Raw genomic sequence first — 18,087 nt, forward strand, 5'->3', positions numbered from 1 at the left:
GAAATGCTTATTTGCGCATCAGGAGGTGACAACAGCACTTTGTGGACATGATTTCCTCTCTTCTTTCACATGTTATTTTAAACTGGGGATAGAGCTGCTAGCTGCAATTAGACAGAATACTGGCCTAACTGTCCAAGGTATTGCCATCACACTCTTTCTCTCTCTGTATATTTTTTACTGCATACACACACACACAGAGGGGTGTGTGTGTATGTGTATGTCTGTTCCAACAAATATCAATGCATGCTTGTACTCAGTTACTTCTCCAACTGAAAGACCTTGGTGGCCACCATAGCAGACATCTGCATCTCCTTATGCTATTGCCCATGGGACAGAGCAGCGAGCAGAGCTACGTGTCCAGCTGTCAGTGCCACTTGGAGCCCAGGGGCACGGTCAGGAGGGGGCCTGCTGTGTGTGTGATATGGGCTGGCCAAACCCACGGGCTGGCTGCCTACCCGGACGATGTTGGAGATTGATCCAGGATCTCCCAGAGACAAAATCACGTGTATCTACAGTTCAGATTAAAAACAAGTTATATAACGGATGGATTCCTGTCTTCTGTTCCTCAGGCACAGTCCAGCCATATTCTGCACTAACTGTGGCTCATAGTAGGCTTTCACATTCTTGGAAGTGCAGCCTCACAGACACTTAGCAGCAAGACAGACCCATGTGCTTGTGTGGAGAGAGGTTTCCTTACAGACCTGCTCTTGGCTTGGTGCAAACTGAGAAGGGCTGGCAAAGGTTACTTGTTTACTTTTTGTTATTACCATCAATGAAGCATCATTTCAGAGATTTTTTTCCTGCTTTGGGGCCAGACTGCTGAGCAGTTCCTTCGCTGTCACAATGAGCCCTGCAGTGCCTGCCCCTACAGCAGCAGTCCCCTAGGATGCAACTGTGTCCGAGGATTTGGCAGGAGCAACAGCCACACTCCAGCAAGGGAGAGCAACAAGAGGGCAGAGGGAATCAGAGCAACACTGTCAGATCCCATCACCTTGCTGTCCAGTCAGCTAGCTACCATTCCTGCTGGCCTTACTGTGGTTTTCACCTTTTTAACTGGTCTCCAGTTTCTACCCCGCTTTTCCCACTGACTGAACCTGGATCCACACCAGGGCAGAACATTTCTAACACCTTTACAGCCAGCTTCCTTTCTGGCTTTCTCAGAGTATGGAGTGTCTGAGAGTTTTGTTTAGGTACATTCTGAAATCACCCATTTGTGATCCAATATGACTCCAAGGAAATGAAGTAGCTTGTTAATAAAGAACAAGAGTAAAAAAAAACCAAAACCAAAATCAAATAAAACCATTTGGCAGATGGCTGTGAGAGGAGAGAGATTTTCAGCGTTCTAAGAACAAGTCAACAATCAAAAACTTCAGGGTGCTAAACCTGGCTCTGCCACCAATCCCCACAGTTCCTCTCAGTTTAGGACATCTTGGTTTCCCCTTCTATAAAACAGGGGGGAAAAACACTAAGATTTACTTACCTTAGAGTGATCAAAGGACATGTGATTCTAAAGCACTTTGAGAAGGAAGAAAAACTGCCTATTTCCAGCTGGCATCATGTTTTCCACTTAGTGGAGTCTTGGCTACCCACGAGTTTGGCTCAGGAAGGTCTGTGTATACATCGAGTTGCTGAGCCAAAAAGACCACTTCAGATTTCACACATGCAAGTGGAAATAAGGAGGGATGTCCGTGAACCGACAGTGCTTCACTGGTGCAAAAAGAGAATCAGGCCAAACCACATCAGTTCCTCCTTCCTTTATGTTCAGAGGTGACCATCGATCCCCCTGAGACTCAGCATGTTCTTGTTCATTCATATTCCCATGGGATGGGAGCAAGATTTGCAAGCACAGTAGAGTCACTAATTTTGACTGTGTCTGGCATTGCCTTGGAGAGACTCACGGTCATTCTACAAGTCCACAAGAAACAAGTGAAAAATGTAACTCTGCACTCAACACACACATACACAGAGTGTCGCTGGAGAAATAATAGTGGCTGTTAGGTGCTGGTCAATGGCAATAACTGAGAGTGCTGGATCTGAGTTTCTCCTGCATGACTGATAACCATTGCCTTGGGCTGGAGGCTGCATTTCAGCGGCTGAGGGGCAGTGGTGCTGGTAGCGCCATGGGCAGGTGAGGAAGAGTTCGCGCAGTCAGTACTGAAAGAGGATGACCTAGGTGGGAGAAAGGGGAGCCGAGAGTTAGCTACTTTCAGGGGCAGGCAGAAATGTGCTTTCAGGGCCCAACAGAACAGGCATGTGCCCTGCTGTGGCAGCCACTTCCCAGTCAAAAAAAACTCTCTGGACCCACTGCTTGCTGCAGAGCTGCTAGCCCTGCCCATGGAACAGAGCTGGGCAGGGAAGGCACAGGCAGAGATAACAGGACTGTGGCAACACACAGCCTGAAAGAGACATGCACTTCTGGTCACACCTTTAGCTATGAAACCACATCATACTGGGCAACACACTGAAACCAGTGTTAAAATTATTCATTCTGATATGCAGCTACCATGACAGATGAAGACTATTGCCAACAGTCCCCTATCCACCTCAAACCACTGCTCCTCACTGCTCTGCAAATACAGCATCTGCCCTTGCCATCAGTCTGAGGAAGCAGCCACTCAGCTGGTCACAGATTGGTTCTCCCACAGCCACTGTACTGGGTACCCCAAGAGAAGCATTCACATGTGTTTTCCCAGGATCTCAGCTATCACTGCCTTTTAAAATGTTTGGATGTGGAAAAAGAGGCTGCTTCAGGTTTCAGGAATTCAATGTGCAAGTGATTGTCTGGAAAAGGAGCTGGTCAGGGGCAGCTCTGTGTCCTGAGAACCCAGCTCTGTAACAGCTGTGAGTAAGTAATTGCATTTAAATCAGAGGAACTACTTGCTGCAGTGAACTTTCACTGGATGACAGCACCAGGACTGTACAATATTTTCTGAAAATTCTCCAGCTTGCTGTGCAGACATCATGACAAAATGGTAGCATTTATGCTGAAAAAGTAACTTTGCTCTGGTCCTGCTTGTGCTTATCAAAACAGAGCTTAATGAGCTACCACTGCTGCACTGAACAGAGAGAGATGCTTGAGAACTAACAGTAAAGACAAAAGCTGAAACCAGTAAGAGCTGCCAGAGGGTCAGCGTTTCCTCAGAAGGAAACCACTTTAAGTGGGATTCTAAATAAAATCTTGAGTCTAAGCATGTTTCAAAAGACTTTCCCCCAAATAAGCTGTGTGTTAGAACAGACAGACACTGGGTGCTGAGCAGAACAATATCAAGATGCAATAGTGTTTCCTGGCCAGACATTGTGAAATATCATTCCTACTTCAGATATTGTAACAGCCAGTTGTTATTTTTTTAAGCAATACTGAAATCCCCAAGAAATGAATCTTTCTTAGTAACTCATGAAAAACTGGAAAGTTAGCGCATACTAAAGGTCCTCCTGCTCTGCTGTTAACAGCCAGTTGCTGTTTGCACCAACAGTGTGTGCAGAGGGCTGAGGAACAGAGCGGGAGGAGGGAGCTGATTGCACACAGGATGTGGAGAAAGCAGAGAGGGGAGTTCAGGCAGGAGGATGACAAAAGCCATCGGTGAACACAAGGCACAGCAGCATCCCAGAACATCACAACAGCAAGGGGTATTCAGTGAAGGACAAAGTGATCATTGTCACCAGCAGTTGGTACATCAATCTAGGGCCACCAAAACTAAGACACATGAGAGGGCAGCAGCTGCCAGAGATCATGGAGAAGCAGTGATGCTGGCAAGAAACAGCGGTGGCAATGAGGTTACACAAAAAACTTTGCTACAGTCAAGGTTTGGCCCCAAAACCTGCAACAGGGACTACAATTACCTTCTCACCCCTATTAGATAGTGGTCCTTCCATGTCTGCTTTGAGGTGTACTGGTGGAGCAGTGTAGGGAAGTCTACAGTGCACTTGTCCACACTGTACCTGACCTGTGGATGAGAAGAGGCTTCAGCCTCTGTTACTACAAACAACACACACCCACCAACCAGCACAATCAGGCTCCCAGTGGGGAGCAGCTGGGGACAGCACGGAAGACAAGGCGCTAATGGATCAGGCAAAGGGGCTGCAGGAAGCCAGGTTTTACTACAGCCCATGTGCGCATGGGAGGGGAGAAACCTCACAATGGTCATGGAGCCAAAATCTCCCTTCAGGCACGGTCAAAGCTGCCTGCCACTCACAAATGATTCACTGAGACTTGGCAGCAGTTAGAGAAAGCAACTCTGATCTTCTGAGCAGGAAGATCACTTGACCACCATGCTCAACAGCACACATTCATGCCTCTTCTCCATGACAAACAAAGTACAAGGAGGGCCAAGAACAAGTCAGATAAAATCAGGGGCAGTGACTTTTCTGGCGATGAGGTATGGAGTAAGAGAGGCTGCAGCAGCCCCCCCCCACTCCTAGTTCTCTCATCTGGGGCTCCCTGTAAGTGGTCCTTCAGTAAAACCCAAAGCAAAGTTCATCAGATCAGAGGAGCAGCAGCAGGTGCACCAGCTGTGCACCCACAGTACAAGGGCATTATTGACAGCACTCATGGGGCTACCATGAGCCATGGCAGCCATCGAGCTGTTTACTGCCTGCTCCCAGGGAGCACTCCACTGCCCTGCCCTCCCTGAGCGCCCTGTTGCCAGAGCCCTGTGAGCCCACACTTACTTTCTATGTATCCGTGCAGCGTCACCATGCGGGCCCGCTCCGGGCTGCTGAAGGGCGAGTAGTGAATGTCATCAGAGAGCGAGGAGGGGATGCGGGACGGGGGGGCTCCCGAGGGTGGCACTGTGTGCTGGGGGGTGTGTTTTTTATGGCGGGCTCTGCAGTTTTGAAACCAAACCTGAAACAAAAGCAGCAAACCCTGTGTCAGTGCAGACAATTGGACTGAAGTGTGCTCCTTCACCAAGCCCCTGCGGTGGGTGTCTCTTCTAACCATTAAAAACCCCAAAGGAATCAATTTCAGAAATCTTCACACTGAAATACCACACCAGTGTTCCACCAGCTTCCAGGGTTTGGTGGTTTTACTCTCACCAGAGAAAGACTTTTGGCTCAAGACAGTGCAGGCATTAGGATGCCTGCAGTGGCATCTCCACTGTTGATTCGTCTTGGTCAAAACCAACGTTGTTCTTTACTAGGGCGATTTAAACGTTCAGGCTTGTCGCAGGAGTCACTCAGTGAAATACCCTGACTAGGTGATGCAGAAACTCACGTTGATGATTACCTTATTCCCTCTCACACCAACACAGTTTTAACAAGGATCTGCTCCCTCAGCAGGAAGAGCTGTGAAAGGCCTTGGTATCAGCACAGTACCAGCCAGGCAGAATCACCTCTTGTATCCACATCTGGCTGGGTTCATCCATCCCTGCACATGCAAAACTTCATCCCTGCACGGCTTCCACTGCCAATGATGGGAGTATCTTTCAAGGTCTTATTTAGATCTTAACCTTCAAACCCAGCCAGCCCAGCCTGAAAATACGGCTGAGATCAGCTGGGAAATGTGTGAGCATTGGCAAGGCGAGGGACTAGAGGAGACAAAACTGAGTAAAAGCTTAGAGTAGGAGAAGACATGACTACAGGGACAATGAAAACAATATTGTTCTAATCACTTGTGGTTTATTGTATTCAGAAACCACAGCAGCAGAACATTAAAGATGAGAAAGGAGAGTACTGTGTGGGATACAGCCCTAGTCCATAAAAACAGCAGGTATGAGCCCTCTGCATATATATCACTGCTTTTAATTAAAGGAATAGTTAGGGGATTACATCTTAGAGTTAAAACATGCATGTAAAGAGGATTTTTTTTAATGCCAGTGTGGTGATTTCTTTCTTATGCTTTAACTTTTGAAAGATAGCTGGGAGTAAAAATCTTCTGCAAGGCTGAGCGAAGATCAGCCCTGAGGCCAAGCACACTGGACCAGAGAGAAGGAAACTGTTGTAAGCATTTGACAAATCGTTTCCTACTCAAAGAGCCTTTTAAAAATATCCACATAAAAAACAGTCCAGTGTGCAGGCTGCTTGGTCTTAGCGAGATGAAGAATCTCAATAACTGAGGCTCAAGCCAGGTTTTCACACACGAAATTTACATGTGCTGCTGGCAAAACAATCCTGGATGAAAGCTCCAAATTTGTTTTAATCGCTGGTGTTTTTATTGTAGGCAGAACATATGTCAGCAGAACATTAAAGTCAAGAGAATAAATGTCACTGAGGGGCAAAGCCAGGCTGTCCCCAGAGACACCAAGCTGGAAGTTGCTGAAGGACATTTCTCTCAGTCCTAACAGCACTGCTCTCCCTCCTCTCACAAAGACCACAAGAGTGGCAGGGAAGTCCCCACGGTGTCCCCTGGGGCTGCAAAACTCCTTTCTCTTTGAACTTCTCGGCCCAAACTCTTCCTGAAGCAACTGATTTTACCTGCTCATGGCAGGAACAGCTGCCAATGGCCAGGAAAATGCCCGCATTGTCCATGCCTGCCGTCAGGGCAGAGCATAGGGCTGCAGGGACAGCAGCTTTCCTGCCCAACAATTTATTGGGACTGGCTGGGGCTGTATGCTAGGATTTTTTATTGCATCATAAGGGGAAAAAATAAATAGAAAGCCCATGAGCAAGACAGAGGGAGGACAGCACTGGCATATCGACAAGAACCCACAAAGCTGACAGGCTGGTGAGCTAGCACAAAGCTGCTGAATGCTGCAAGTCCTGGGGCTGACACGTGGTGGGATCAAGGAGCTACAGGGATGTGAGTCCTATCTAGTACCAGCTTTTTGGTCCACCCCCTGCCCAGCTTGGTGCTACTTGGCCAATGGTGCCTGCACGCTGCCCACCTCACCTGAATGACTCTCCGACTGAGCCCTGTCATATCTGCCAGCTTCTGAAGCGTTTGTGCGTCGGGGTTGTTGTCCTGAGCAAACTGTGCCTGCATGACCTGGGCAGGAGAAGAGGAGAGAAAGGGTCAGGATGAGGCTGGGGAGCCACAGTCCCTCTGAGTCCCCTGGCCCAGTCCCACTACCTGCAGCTGCTCGGCAGTGAAGGAGGTGCGAGCCCTCTTGGCTGGCTTTGGCTGGCTGTCCTGTTCTGAGGGCACAGCCCCCTCCAGCGTGATCCCATTGCCTACAAGAAAGAAGCTCAATGTGTCACAGGCCAGAAACTGCCCTGCCCAACAATCTGCTTGCCACCCCTGCATGCAACAGCTGCTCTGTTGGGGGGAAACAAGCCTGGCATCACCGCATGGGACACCCACAGCTTGCCTTGCTGCAGGCAGCTGCAGAAAGAGCAGAATGGGCACCATTGTTCGGGAGCTGCTCCAGGTTGCTGAGCCCCTCCACACACCAGGAAGGAGACACCAACATCCCCAAGGAGGTCACCATTGAAATAAAAAATATACAGCAAGTTGTTGGAAGCTGCAGGGAAAGAGGGATGGGGAGATGGCAGCAGGAGATGGGTGTCAGTATGATGTGTGAAGGAAAGTACTGATGTTCAGCTAGCCCTCACTTGTGGCCACCACTTGGCCACAGCCTCCAAGAAATGTCTCACAAGTGAACTCTGCCTCCACAGAGCTCACCAATATCCACCACTCCTGCCCCACACTACTCCCTGCAACCTCATCTTCCCCCATGGGCGCTGTCTCCATCAGTTGTTTCAAAGGTATTTTTGTTCCTTTCCTCATTCCCAGATCCTTCAGATCCACCCCAGACTTCTCCTCCTGGGTCCCAGAAGAGCATCAGGAGCAGCACCATCTCCATGGCCTTATGGGTCACAGAACCAAATGTGATTCCCAGGCTCTGGGCAGCAACCACACTGAAGGAGGATGTGCTGGGAAGCAACTGTCCACCCGCCTTGGGGTAAGCCCAGCCATGCTTGCACAGCTACAGAGCCTGTGGGCAAGGCAGCCGGAGACAGGGTTCCTCACTGGGGTCCCTGCCACAGCCTGTCATGCCTGGCCCTCTCCACAGTGCGGGTGAAGCACCAGCAAGTGATGGATGAGGGAAGATGCCTGAGCAGTGTTGGCGTTCACCCCGCTCCCAGGATGCGCCTGCACCACCCGGCACATGCACTGCAAGCTGGACTGGGCTGTGATTGTCTTGGCTGGAGTTGAAGGACTTTCTCATATAGTTTGACTTGTTCTTTTCAGATGATGAATGGGACTCTGACTTCAGCAACATCTGTTTATTTTTCTTGTATGTAAAACCTCATGTGCAGAAGAAATTGCTGGGTAATTACTGGAGGAGGGGAGCATGGCCCTCACTGCAGCAACTGCAGCTCTCTGAAGTGATTCCTGTCCCCTTCTCAAAACCAGAAAATACTTGGACACAGACACAGACAGTGTGCCCCAGCACTGCTCAACACAATGGAGCTCAGCCAACACCACCAGGTCCTTAACAGCAGCTGCAAATCTATCACCTCAGCCCTTAGCTGGGGTAATGGCTCTGCAGGAACCCCCAGTGACACACTTTGCCATCCTCACACCAGCCTCCTCCTCCAGGCCACACAGCTTCTTCCCCTCCATCTCTGCTCCCCACCACCTCTCTTGTGCCTTCACAGCAGCCAACCATATGAGCCAACACGCCACGAGCCATGTCCCGAGCCAGGACCCTCTCCGCCCAACCGGGCACTCTGTTTTTATTCTCTTACTCACCACTGTAAACAGAAACACTGATTATTTTCTTGTCAGGTTGTTAATGGTTTTCACGTGCTGCATGGACCCAGGCATGGCATTTGTCTCCTGGTGCCCACCAAGCACTAGCAAGTGGCACAGAAGGCTGGAGCTCAGCTGCCAGTTAGGGGCAATGCCCCAGCAAAGCCTCAGCAGGGTCCTGGGTGTGGGGCCGTGGGAACAAAAGCATGTGATCAAAGCAAACATTCTTGAAGCTGCCATGGCCCTCACTCCCCACAGGCACAAATGCAAGAGGGAAACAAACCCAGCCTCAGTGAGTTCCTGCTGCATGAAGCCCAGGAGGTTGTCTGTCCCCTGAGCTGTGATCACTGCCATATCCCAGGTGCTTTCCAACACTGGACAGCCCCTGGCACTACCTGTTCTCCCTGTGTACCACATTAGACTACCCACACCAATATGTTCCTCCAAGCATCTCTCCGGCCAGTATCACACTAGAAGGATGGGGCTGGGCCTAAGGGGATAGGAGCTGCAGCTCTGGGTGACCTCAGTGTCACAGACTTGGTCGGGAAAGCAGAGGCTGGCCGTCTGCTTGCGGCATGCTGCAGTGGGGACAACAGTGGCGTGGTCCAGCTGGGAGAGGCACATCCCCAGGCAGGCAGGGCGGGTGGAAAATGATGGGAAGGTTTTGTCAGATGGCCAGCTTTCCCACCTTCTTAAATTCATGACTCACAGCCTCAAAATCCCAGCAGCTTCCTCATGTACTTCACACCAGGCTGTGCAGGACCACGGTGTTGTCCCCAGCATTGCCCACAGTACACAGGTCTGCCAGGCACATTGGCCACCCTCAGGAGCCCTCTGTGAGTCCAGGGCCTCACTTCCAATCCCCCATCCCCCAGGACCACCCATTATCCCATTTTTACAACTACAGGACCAATCCCAGCACACTGTGATGGGGTTCAGCACAGGGAACAGGGTCAGCTCCAAAAGGCCACGACAAGGCTGCATACCATTTTCCGCCGCTCTCTTGAGGTTCTCTATCATGGTGTCGTAGTGAATCCGGCACAGCACCTTCTCCTCCACCAAGCCAAACTCCTCGCCAGTGGAGAGCTGCCGCTTGCAGGAGAAGCAGGCGAAGCAGGCGAGGTGGTAGGCATTGCCTCGCGCTCGCCGCACCCAGTCGCTGGCATAGATCTGCCTGCCGCAGCGGGCGCACTTTGTACCAAACCGGCTGCAGGAGGAAAAGAGGCAGAGTGAGGGCAAGCCAGGTGAGGGCAGGCAGCACAACACTGGGGCACGGGCACTGCTGCTGGCCCTATTGCTCACCCCATCCAGCCCAAACCCCACAATATCAACGCAGAGAAAGAACTGAAGTGAAATGATCCCACCAGCACCGTTTCTCTATGGAAAGGTGGAATGGGCATTGGCACAGGCAGTGGCATGGGCAGCGGCAAGGGCAGCAGTGTGGTTAGGAGCAGGGTGTGACTTGCCCTGGCCCCATGGTAGCAGACATGTCCAAGGAGCCGAGGTGACGCAGCTCCATGAATCAGCTTCCAAGCCCGTGGGCTTTTTCTTTTGATAACAGCCCGTGTGAGACTTGAATGGAAACTGTGTCGGAGCCGGTTCTCTCCCACTGCCATAAATCAAAACATCTGTTTGCTCCTCACACGTACAGGCACATGCATCTGCTTCTTCCTCCTACGAGGAGTCTCCTCACTGCAAGAGGACAGCAATTGCACTTAAGTGAGTTATGCTGGAAAGTAGCTCAGTGCAGTGAGGAGGCAACAAACAGGCAAGCTCTGGGCGCCGGGTGATTGAGTGCTTCCAAAATTCCCCATTTCTGCCCAGCTGCTGCAAGCCAAGGGCAGGCGATTGACAGAGGGGAGTTGCAGACATGGCCCTGTGGCCCTGAACCTCCAGCCGCTGCCTACTGGGAGGTGCTGCCTGCAGAAAGGGTCAGGAATGGCCTTCATTTGCCTTCTGCATTTTAGTGTAACTGATGCTTAAAATAACAACTGCAGCAAGCAGCAGCAAGAACAGGAGGGGAGAAGCGAGCATCTCCTCTGTCACCACGGAGCTGGCACTGGCTCCAACAAAGCTTCCTTGTCCCTCCCCAGTGTACCCACCATTGCCTCAGGCTCCCTGAAGAGTCCCACCCTACCTCACACTGCATCTGGGCACTGCATGGTCCTTACCCTCAAGCTATCCACTGACACCCCTGCCTGAGCAGTTCCAGCATTTCTCAGTGCAGGCACAAAACACCAAGACCACAGACCTCCAAGAACCACAGACACCCCCCACGGCACAAACATCCTGCAGGGCACAGACACGCTGCATGGCACAGACATGCTGCACTGCAAATCCCTGGGTTTCAGTCAGCCCAAGCAGCCCTGTCCACAGCCAGCCCTGTCCACAGCCAGCCCTGTCCACAGTCAGCCCACGGCAACCACCGCTCGCTGCCTGTGCCTGACCCCATGCCACAGAGCTGCTGTTCACCACGGGCTCAGCAAGATGCAGAAAGGCCATCGTGTGCTGCAACAACTAATTGCAAAACTATTTGGGAGAAAGAAAAGGTTTCCATTTTTCAGCCTGACCATAGCTGACCAAGAAAAGGGGGGAAAAAAAAAAAACCAACAGCACTGTTTCAGAGAGGACATTTCTGTGCTGAAATTATACAGAGACTTAGCTAAGAGACTTCACTAATTTACTTCAGATGGGAACATTGTAAACTGACTTTGTGCCAGCTAGTTTATATAAACGCACAAACAAAAGAACTGTATTAATTTTTTATTTAGAAGTAAAGATCATTCCTGTAAATTGAATTACTTTGAACAATGTGCTATATAAACAGTCGTCCTTGCTGAACTGTATCAAACGAGGGGCAGGCTCACCAAGCTAATAGCATGTGGTAATCGCTGCTCCCCGCTCGGATCACAGCCTGCTGCGGGGAGGTGGGGCATAGCACAGGGATGAGTGTGTCCCAGCAGCTCCCAGACCCAGGGGAGACTGGGGCTCAGGGCACTGTGTTGCAAAAGTCACACGCCCCCATCACACACCAGCTAGGAACTGGGGGATACACTCAGGTGTCCCCAGCCCCACAGTGTGGTGTCCCCTGGGGCTAGGTGGGATGCCTAGGTTGGTGGCAGTTCCTAGGGAGCAAGGCATGGGCTGATGAGGCTTGGAGAGTTCCTGGGGCTATGGTAGCCAGCACAGGCAGGGGCTAGCATCACTGTCCCCTGCCAAGGCATGGCACAAGCAGTGCCCAGCAAGCGATTAAGGCTCAGCAGCTACATGCAGGCATGGAAGATGTGCAGGGTGCAGCACCAGCAGCCACTGATGCTGCATTCATGGCTCTTGGCCAGCATCTGCCTCCAGCAGCGACCACAGCAATCAGGTTTTACAGAAACCAAGGTGAGCTGGGGCCAGGCAGAGGCACCCACTGCCACCCAGCAGGGACTGTCACAGCATGCACTGCTACCACCAGCAACACAGGAACGGGGAAAGAAATGCCTACAAGCAGCTGCCCCAACCCGTCACCACTGGAAGCAATGACTCTGAAAGAAAACTAGACTTTAATTCACCACTCACAGGGCACTGAGAGCCCGAAGAGACCTGCCAGCAAGGGGCTACAGGGCACCAGGAGAGGACCATCCCATGGCTCCTGCCACCTGTCTGGCAAGGATGAGGATGAGGGCAGGGCCATACTGCAGCAGGAGACACAGAGCTAGAGGCTTTCCCTGAGCCCAGCATCATAGCACAGGACAGGGCAGCATCAACATCTGCCAGAGCCATCAGCTCAGGCCCCACACGCATGTTTTGTGGTCGGGTGCTGCCAGCTATCCATAATCGCTAACACCAGGAGATGTAAACTGCCGACAACATTACCAGGAAAGACTCATCCTGGAAAGACTCATCCTGCCTCCCCCAGGGGCAGCTGCAACATCTGGGGTGTGGGAAGAACAGAGGCAGGAGGACATTCTAGTGCATCCTGGCTTTTACATGCCACCTGCACCCAGGTGCCACAGCTCCCTGAGTCCTATTGTACATCCCTTCCTGCAGGGACACAACAAGGGCTACCTGGAGCCAGCCACAGCTACAAACATCCCAGTCCCCTCCCAGGCCTGCTACATAGGAAGCCTCTAGTACAGTTCCTGGAGTCAGCTGTGGTTTCTAGACATCATCCCAAATCACACAGCAGACCAGCAGCGGGCTGCTGCAGTGAATCCATCTCCATACCAAGCATAGCAGTGCTGCAGCAGAAGCATCATCCCAGTGGGACACAATGGTAAGTGTGAAAGAGGCCATCTGAGCCACAGAGCGGCTGCAGGTGCTGGCTAGCCTGTGGCACAGCTCTTTTGCTGTGCCAAGCCCCGGGAACATAACACCAGGGTCAGTGACTTCATGCTTGTGTGCACAAGGGCTGCCCAGTGCGACAGTGAGCCATGAGAGTCACAGCGGGAATCAGACTGGGATCACATCAGGCCTTCCTTGACCAGAGCCATGCAAGGTTGGCTGTGAGCAGCCTTCACATCGCCCAGGAGCACAACGTTCTGCTCAATGAGCTCCAATTTTAATTTGGTTCTCCTCAAATCAGTGAAGCCCTGGATGCCACATGCAATTATTTGACAAGACACAGGAAACAGCAGCGTTCGCTTAAAAACGCATACAAGGCCACGGAGCCGTGGCAGCGCCAGCACTTGTGCAGCCCCTCACATGAACAGGGAAGGGAAGGTCAGGCAGACCAGGCCCAAACACTCTGTTGGACAGTGGTGCAGTGTCCATGGATGTTCAGCCCAGACCGAACAGCCCAGCCTTGGCTGCCCAAAACCAGCCCCATTTCCCGGGGTATCAGTGCTGGTAGGATGAAAGCCACCGTGTGCTCCATGCAGAGAGCATCACCACCAACCCTTCCCATCTGCCTTGGCTCCACAGACCCGCACGTGCTAGGATGGGGTTTCTGCTTTGCTTTAAAAAAACACAACAGCCCCACACTTCATCTGCAGTAAATAACAGATACTAAACCCCATCTCACAAGGTAGATTTGTCTTTTGCCAAGTGCCGGGTCCCGGCTGTCCTGGGCTCAGCCTGTCCTGCTGGCCAGGATGGTCCTGGAGTCGGGAGGGTGCCGAGGTCGGGCGAGCCGCCCCCCGAGCCGCGGGGCAGCTAAGAAATGTCTGCCCGGACCCGCCCCGGCTCTAGGCAGAGGCTCCCGACCGCGGACCGGTCTCGACGACGGGGCTCAACCCGGCGGCTCCACCCGGGAACGGCGGGAGCGACCCTTCCCCGCTGTCCGCCGCGGGCACCGATCGGAGCCTGCCCGGAGCTCAGCCGACGGTCATAGCGGGCTGAGGGGATTGGAGAGGCCCAGCGCCCGGCCGGTTCCCAGACCTGCCGCTCCCTCCGCACCGCGTTCCACAGAAAAAACCCAAAAAACTCCTTCCCCAAACTCCGTCTTTCTGTGCAAAAGTCAAGTGCAAAGGGCGGATTGGCAGCCTCCTCCGCCCCCTGAACCAGCCGCCCAGGAATCAGGGGGGTCCCGCTGTCCCTTCAGCGATTTTCGTTTTGGTTCTGCCCCGGCATCCCCGGTGACGACGGCAGGACTCGCAGAGCTCCGCCGGAACGAGGGGGCTGCGAGGGGACTTTCAGCTAACCGGGGTTAATTTTAACAGCTGTTACTGGCTGTACTTGCCCGGAGGCAGTTTAGAGACCCAGCCGGTGCTTTAAAACCGCATTTGGAAATGCCACTCTTTTTAAAGATTTAAAGAGAAATAAAAATCAAATCATTAACGCCATCGGAACGATTATTAATTAATGAGAATGCTGAAAGTGCCCAGAAGCAGCACAGCGGTAGCACTGACACCCCTAAACCCTCCTGTTGAAAATGATGGAGATTTCAGTGAAACCACAAATAAATAACAGTTTAAAACTAAGAATACACAAAAATAACAAAGACGAGGGCGAAGAAAGCGGAGTTCTCCAACCTCTCGGGGACTGATCCGGCTCTGGGAGCCCGCGAAGCGGCGCACGGAACCCCGGATAACCCGGTACGTGAAAACCCTCTCGATGAAAAACACCGGAGAAATCTCAAAGGTATTTCCACTGCCCCGCTGGCCGCGGCAGAAGGATGCTGCCGAGCCCCCCGCGCCCCCGCCGGGGTCATTCCCATTTCCTGACCGTGATTCCCCTTCCTCCCGAGGAAAACTGTATTCCCTCATCCCAGTGGGATGAGGAAAATCAGAGCGAGGAGCTGGAATATTTAGTTAAATTCCAGTGAAGAACTCAAGATCCTCTGTCCCCTCATACCGCTCTTTTGGGAGAAAATTCCTGGTTTCAGGTTTATAACCAAAAAACTGTCGAAGCCCCCCTGCAGAGCACGCTTCCCGGGGGATGCGGTTCCAGACCGAACCCAACGGCACCAGCGAGCCCCGGCCCAGCCGCAATTACCGGGACCTGTGCTGCTGGTAATTTGTTTTGGTTCTTAAACGCGCTCCTGCCACGGATGCTTCGGCATTTGCGGTGCTACATCCCAGACGGAGGTTTCCGAGAGCCGCTCGGCACCGCAGTTCCCTCGATACGCGTTAACTCGCTTCCTAGCAGAGCCCGGGGCAATGCCGTTCAGCGGGCGTGTGTCTGGGCGAGGGGACAATTCTCCGCCGCGCAACCGGAGGGGTTCCCGCTGCAGTGCCTTGGCTCAGGGAGGCCCGTGCAGCCCCGAGCGAGGGGCTCAGGAACCCTTTCGGGAGGAACTCCTCCGGGAGATGATGGAGCTGCACCCCAAATCCCTGTCCTCCCGGTGCCCCGAGGACATGCTTCTCTGCCTGGACTCTCCAGGGAGCCCAGAGGCTTTTCAAACCTTCTACCCGCCAGCATCGGAGCGGAGTCGGCCTCCTCGGCAGCCGGTGAGGATGCTGAGCCCCACTGGCTGCCCTCCAGCCCGTGTCCCCTACCTGAAATAGTCCATCTTGCAGAAGATCTCCTTGTTCTTGATGTAGCAGCTGTGCTGCTGCCGCAGCGAGGTGCGGCACACGGAGCACTCCAGGCAGCGGACGTGCCAGATGAGGTTGTTCACCTGCGACAGAGAAGGGGGCTGAGACCCGGGGCCACCCGCCGCCCCCCGCCGCCCGCCCGCCGCCCCCCGCCGCCGCTCACCTTGAGCAGGTACCGGTCGAGGATCTCCAGCCCGCAGCTGGAACAGACGTTCTTGCCGGCCGACGGCGTGGAGGATGAGGAGGATGGCGGGGAGCAGACAGATGGTGTGGAGGGTGTGCTGGGCGCTGAGCGGGCGTCCTCCTTCTCCAGGGCACCTGGAAGCGGCTCCCCGTCGGGCTGGGACTGTAGGGAGAGCCGCCGCGAGACCGTTAACTGGGGCCCCGCGGTCCTCGCAAACCCGGCCCGGAGCGTCCCGACATCTCACAGCCTCCAGCATCCCTCTGGCCCGGTGGGTCCCCGCAGCCCCTGCCCAGTGGGTCCCAGACAGTCCCAGCAGCAACCAGCCCGTTACATCCCGACTGGTCCCTGCAGCCCCCGGCATCCCCAGCTCGGTGTGTCACAGTGGCAGCTCCCGGCCCGGTACATCCCTGAGAGTCCTCCGGCGGCTCCCAGTATTCCCAGACCACTCTGTCCCCACAGCCCCCGGCCCAGTAGATCCCGGTGCGTCCCTACAGCCCCCGGCCCCTCTTACCATGGCTCGGGCGTGTGGGTCCAGGCAGCGGACGTTCCCCTTGGGCAGCGGCTCCGGCGGCATCACCTTGCAGGAGAGAGCGGGAGAGGAAGGCTGCGGCTCCATGCGCCGGGCGAGCGCGGGGCACCCTATATAAACCGCCTCAAAACAATAAATAAGAACTTTCTAGTGGCCATTTAAATCCTTTACAACAAAAGCTGCGTCTCTTTAATGAAGCAATTTGAATGTGGATTGAATTCTCTCCCTGCCTGCACTTAACCCGGGCCTCTTGAAGTAATCGCTTGGTTCCCATGCGAGCCAAAGCGCTGAAAAAACCCCACAAACTACCTGCAATTAGAAATTGCCGTAAATGCCCGAGATAAGAGGTACCCAGAGTGTCAATTCCGGCTGTCAATCAGGGAATCCATCAGGCCACCCAAAGAATTGCAAATTTGATTTTTTTAATGGTAGTAATTAAAAATCGAAATTCTTCCCCCCTCTCCCTCTGCTGAGCACAAAACGCCCCAGAAAACGCCGGGATGGAAAATCCTCCCCTCAGGCACGGAGGCAGCGAGCGGCCCCAGCCCCGTCTCCGGCCCTGGTCCCCGGCAGCAGCCCGAGCCCGCCTTGGGCTGCCCAGTCCCGCTCCCGGCCCCGACGGCAGCAGCAGCACCGGCGGCAGCAACCCTCACCTTGCCCGCCTCGGCGCCGGCCGGGGCGCGGCGGCCCGGTCCCCGGGGCTGCCCGCCCTCATGGCTCCGGTGCATGGGGCGGGCGCGCCCCGCTCCGCCCGCCGCTGCCGCGCTCCGTGCCCGCGGGCGGCGCGTCCCGCGGCCGCGGCAGGAAGGGCGGGGAGCCGCGACGGCCCCGCTCCCCCGCCGGGGGCGGCCGCGGGCCGGGCAGGAAGCAGAGCCCCCCCGCCGCGCCCCGGGGGCTGCCCGCCCCGCCGTGCCCTGCTACCTGCGGCACCGGCACTGACGGTGGGGGTTGGGGGGAGTGGGGAGGTGGGGTGGAGGGGTGGCCCCGGTCCGGCCCGGTCCTCCCCTCGCCGCACGGGCGCTGCCCGCCCCGACGGGGCGTACGGGCCGGGCCGGACCGGCCCCGGGCCAGCACCGCCCCGCACAGCCGGGATCGGCCGCGGCCCCGGAGCCTCCCCCCGCTGCCCGTGGGGCGGGATCGGGTGCACCCAGCACCGCGGCGTCTGGCCGCCCGCCTCTGCCCGGGCTTCATTAGTAACCTGATAATTCCCCGGCAAAGCCCCGGCAGCGGTTCCACCACGGGGTAATTGCAGGACGGTAACGTGAGCTGATGGCGGCCGGGGATGGATCCTCGCTGTTATTGAATTTGACAGCTAAATTGTTAACCGAGAGGGAAATCAGATGAAAGCCGTTTTCGAATAAATACAAGACATTAGGTTTAAACATTGAGGTTGCAAGAAAGGCCGAGAAACCTCTCGGAAACTCAGCCTAGGGCCTGCCAGCCCCTCCTGGGCTCTGCAGAGCAACGGGGCACACAGACAAGTGCGGAGGAGCAGTGCTGAGAAAGGACAATTTCAAACACCCATCCACGCTGGCAGGGTCTGAATCAGCTCCAGCTGCTCCAGAAGAAATATGTAGGAGTTCTCAGCAACTCAGCCATGAACAGTTCCCCTACACGGGGCAACAAGGGCTGTGTTTGCATCCAAGCAGGATGCAGGGCTGTAGGAGCCACGGCACAACACCGTAACACTGATGTTTTCTTCTGCTCTCCTAATTACAGACCAGGCACTCTGTGGGCCACAGTTAGAACAGGCTTGGGAACAGGGTGACTTTAATTCAGC

General features: G+C 54.2%; 1 protein-coding gene across 3 annotated transcripts; it reads right to left on the reverse strand.

The window, feature by feature from the left end:
* Nucleotides 1-4: 4 nt before the first annotated feature.
* LHX6 (LIM homeobox 6) lies at nucleotides 5-17,054 on the reverse strand. Of its 3 annotated transcripts, none has more exons than XM_054174232.1 (10): nucleotides 16,961-17,054; nucleotides 16,290-16,355; nucleotides 15,758-15,940; nucleotides 15,556-15,677; nucleotides 9,619-9,839; nucleotides 7,007-7,107; nucleotides 6,827-6,922; nucleotides 4,669-4,843; nucleotides 3,841-3,944; nucleotides 5-2,169 (listed from the first exon to the last, which is right to left on the reverse strand). In XM_054174232.1, exons 1-10 carry the CDS (start codon nucleotides 17,033-17,035, stop codon nucleotides 2,149-2,151), a joined length of 1,164 nt encoding a protein of 387 aa, XP_054030207.1. In that variant the 5' UTR covers nucleotides 17,036-17,054; the 3' UTR covers nucleotides 5-2,148. The 3 variants fall into 3 exon arrangements, with proteins under 3 accessions (XP_054030207.1, XP_054030205.1, XP_054030208.1); XM_054174230.1 differs by having other exon boundaries at nucleotides 16,290-16,430; nucleotides 16,961-17,035; XM_054174233.1 differs by having other exon boundaries at nucleotides 16,290-16,417; nucleotides 16,961-17,010.
* Between the last annotated feature and the right edge of the window lie 1,033 nt (nucleotides 17,055-18,087).

The sequence above is a fragment of the Dryobates pubescens genome, chromosome 29 (assembly GCF_014839835.1).
Source record: "Dryobates pubescens isolate bDryPub1 chromosome 29, bDryPub1.pri, whole genome shotgun sequence".
NCBI classification, from domain to species: domain Eukaryota; kingdom Metazoa; phylum Chordata; class Aves; order Piciformes; family Picidae; genus Dryobates; species Dryobates pubescens.

Bases quoted from the DNA above. Each gene is read 5' to 3' on its own strand.
- LHX6 (XM_054174230.1), bottom strand. From the start codon at position 17,035: ATGCACCGGAGCCATGAGGGCGGGCAGCCCCGGGGACCGGGCCGCCGC. The intron at 9,840-15,555 runs GTAGGGGACACG...TTCCTCCTGCAG, and splicing joins TGCAAGATGGACTATTTCAG to CCGGTTTGGTACAAAGTGCG. The intron at 2,170-3,840 runs GTAATTGTAGTC...TCTCCCACCTAG, and splicing joins TATCTAATAGGGGTGAGAAG to GTCATCCTCTTTCAGTACTG.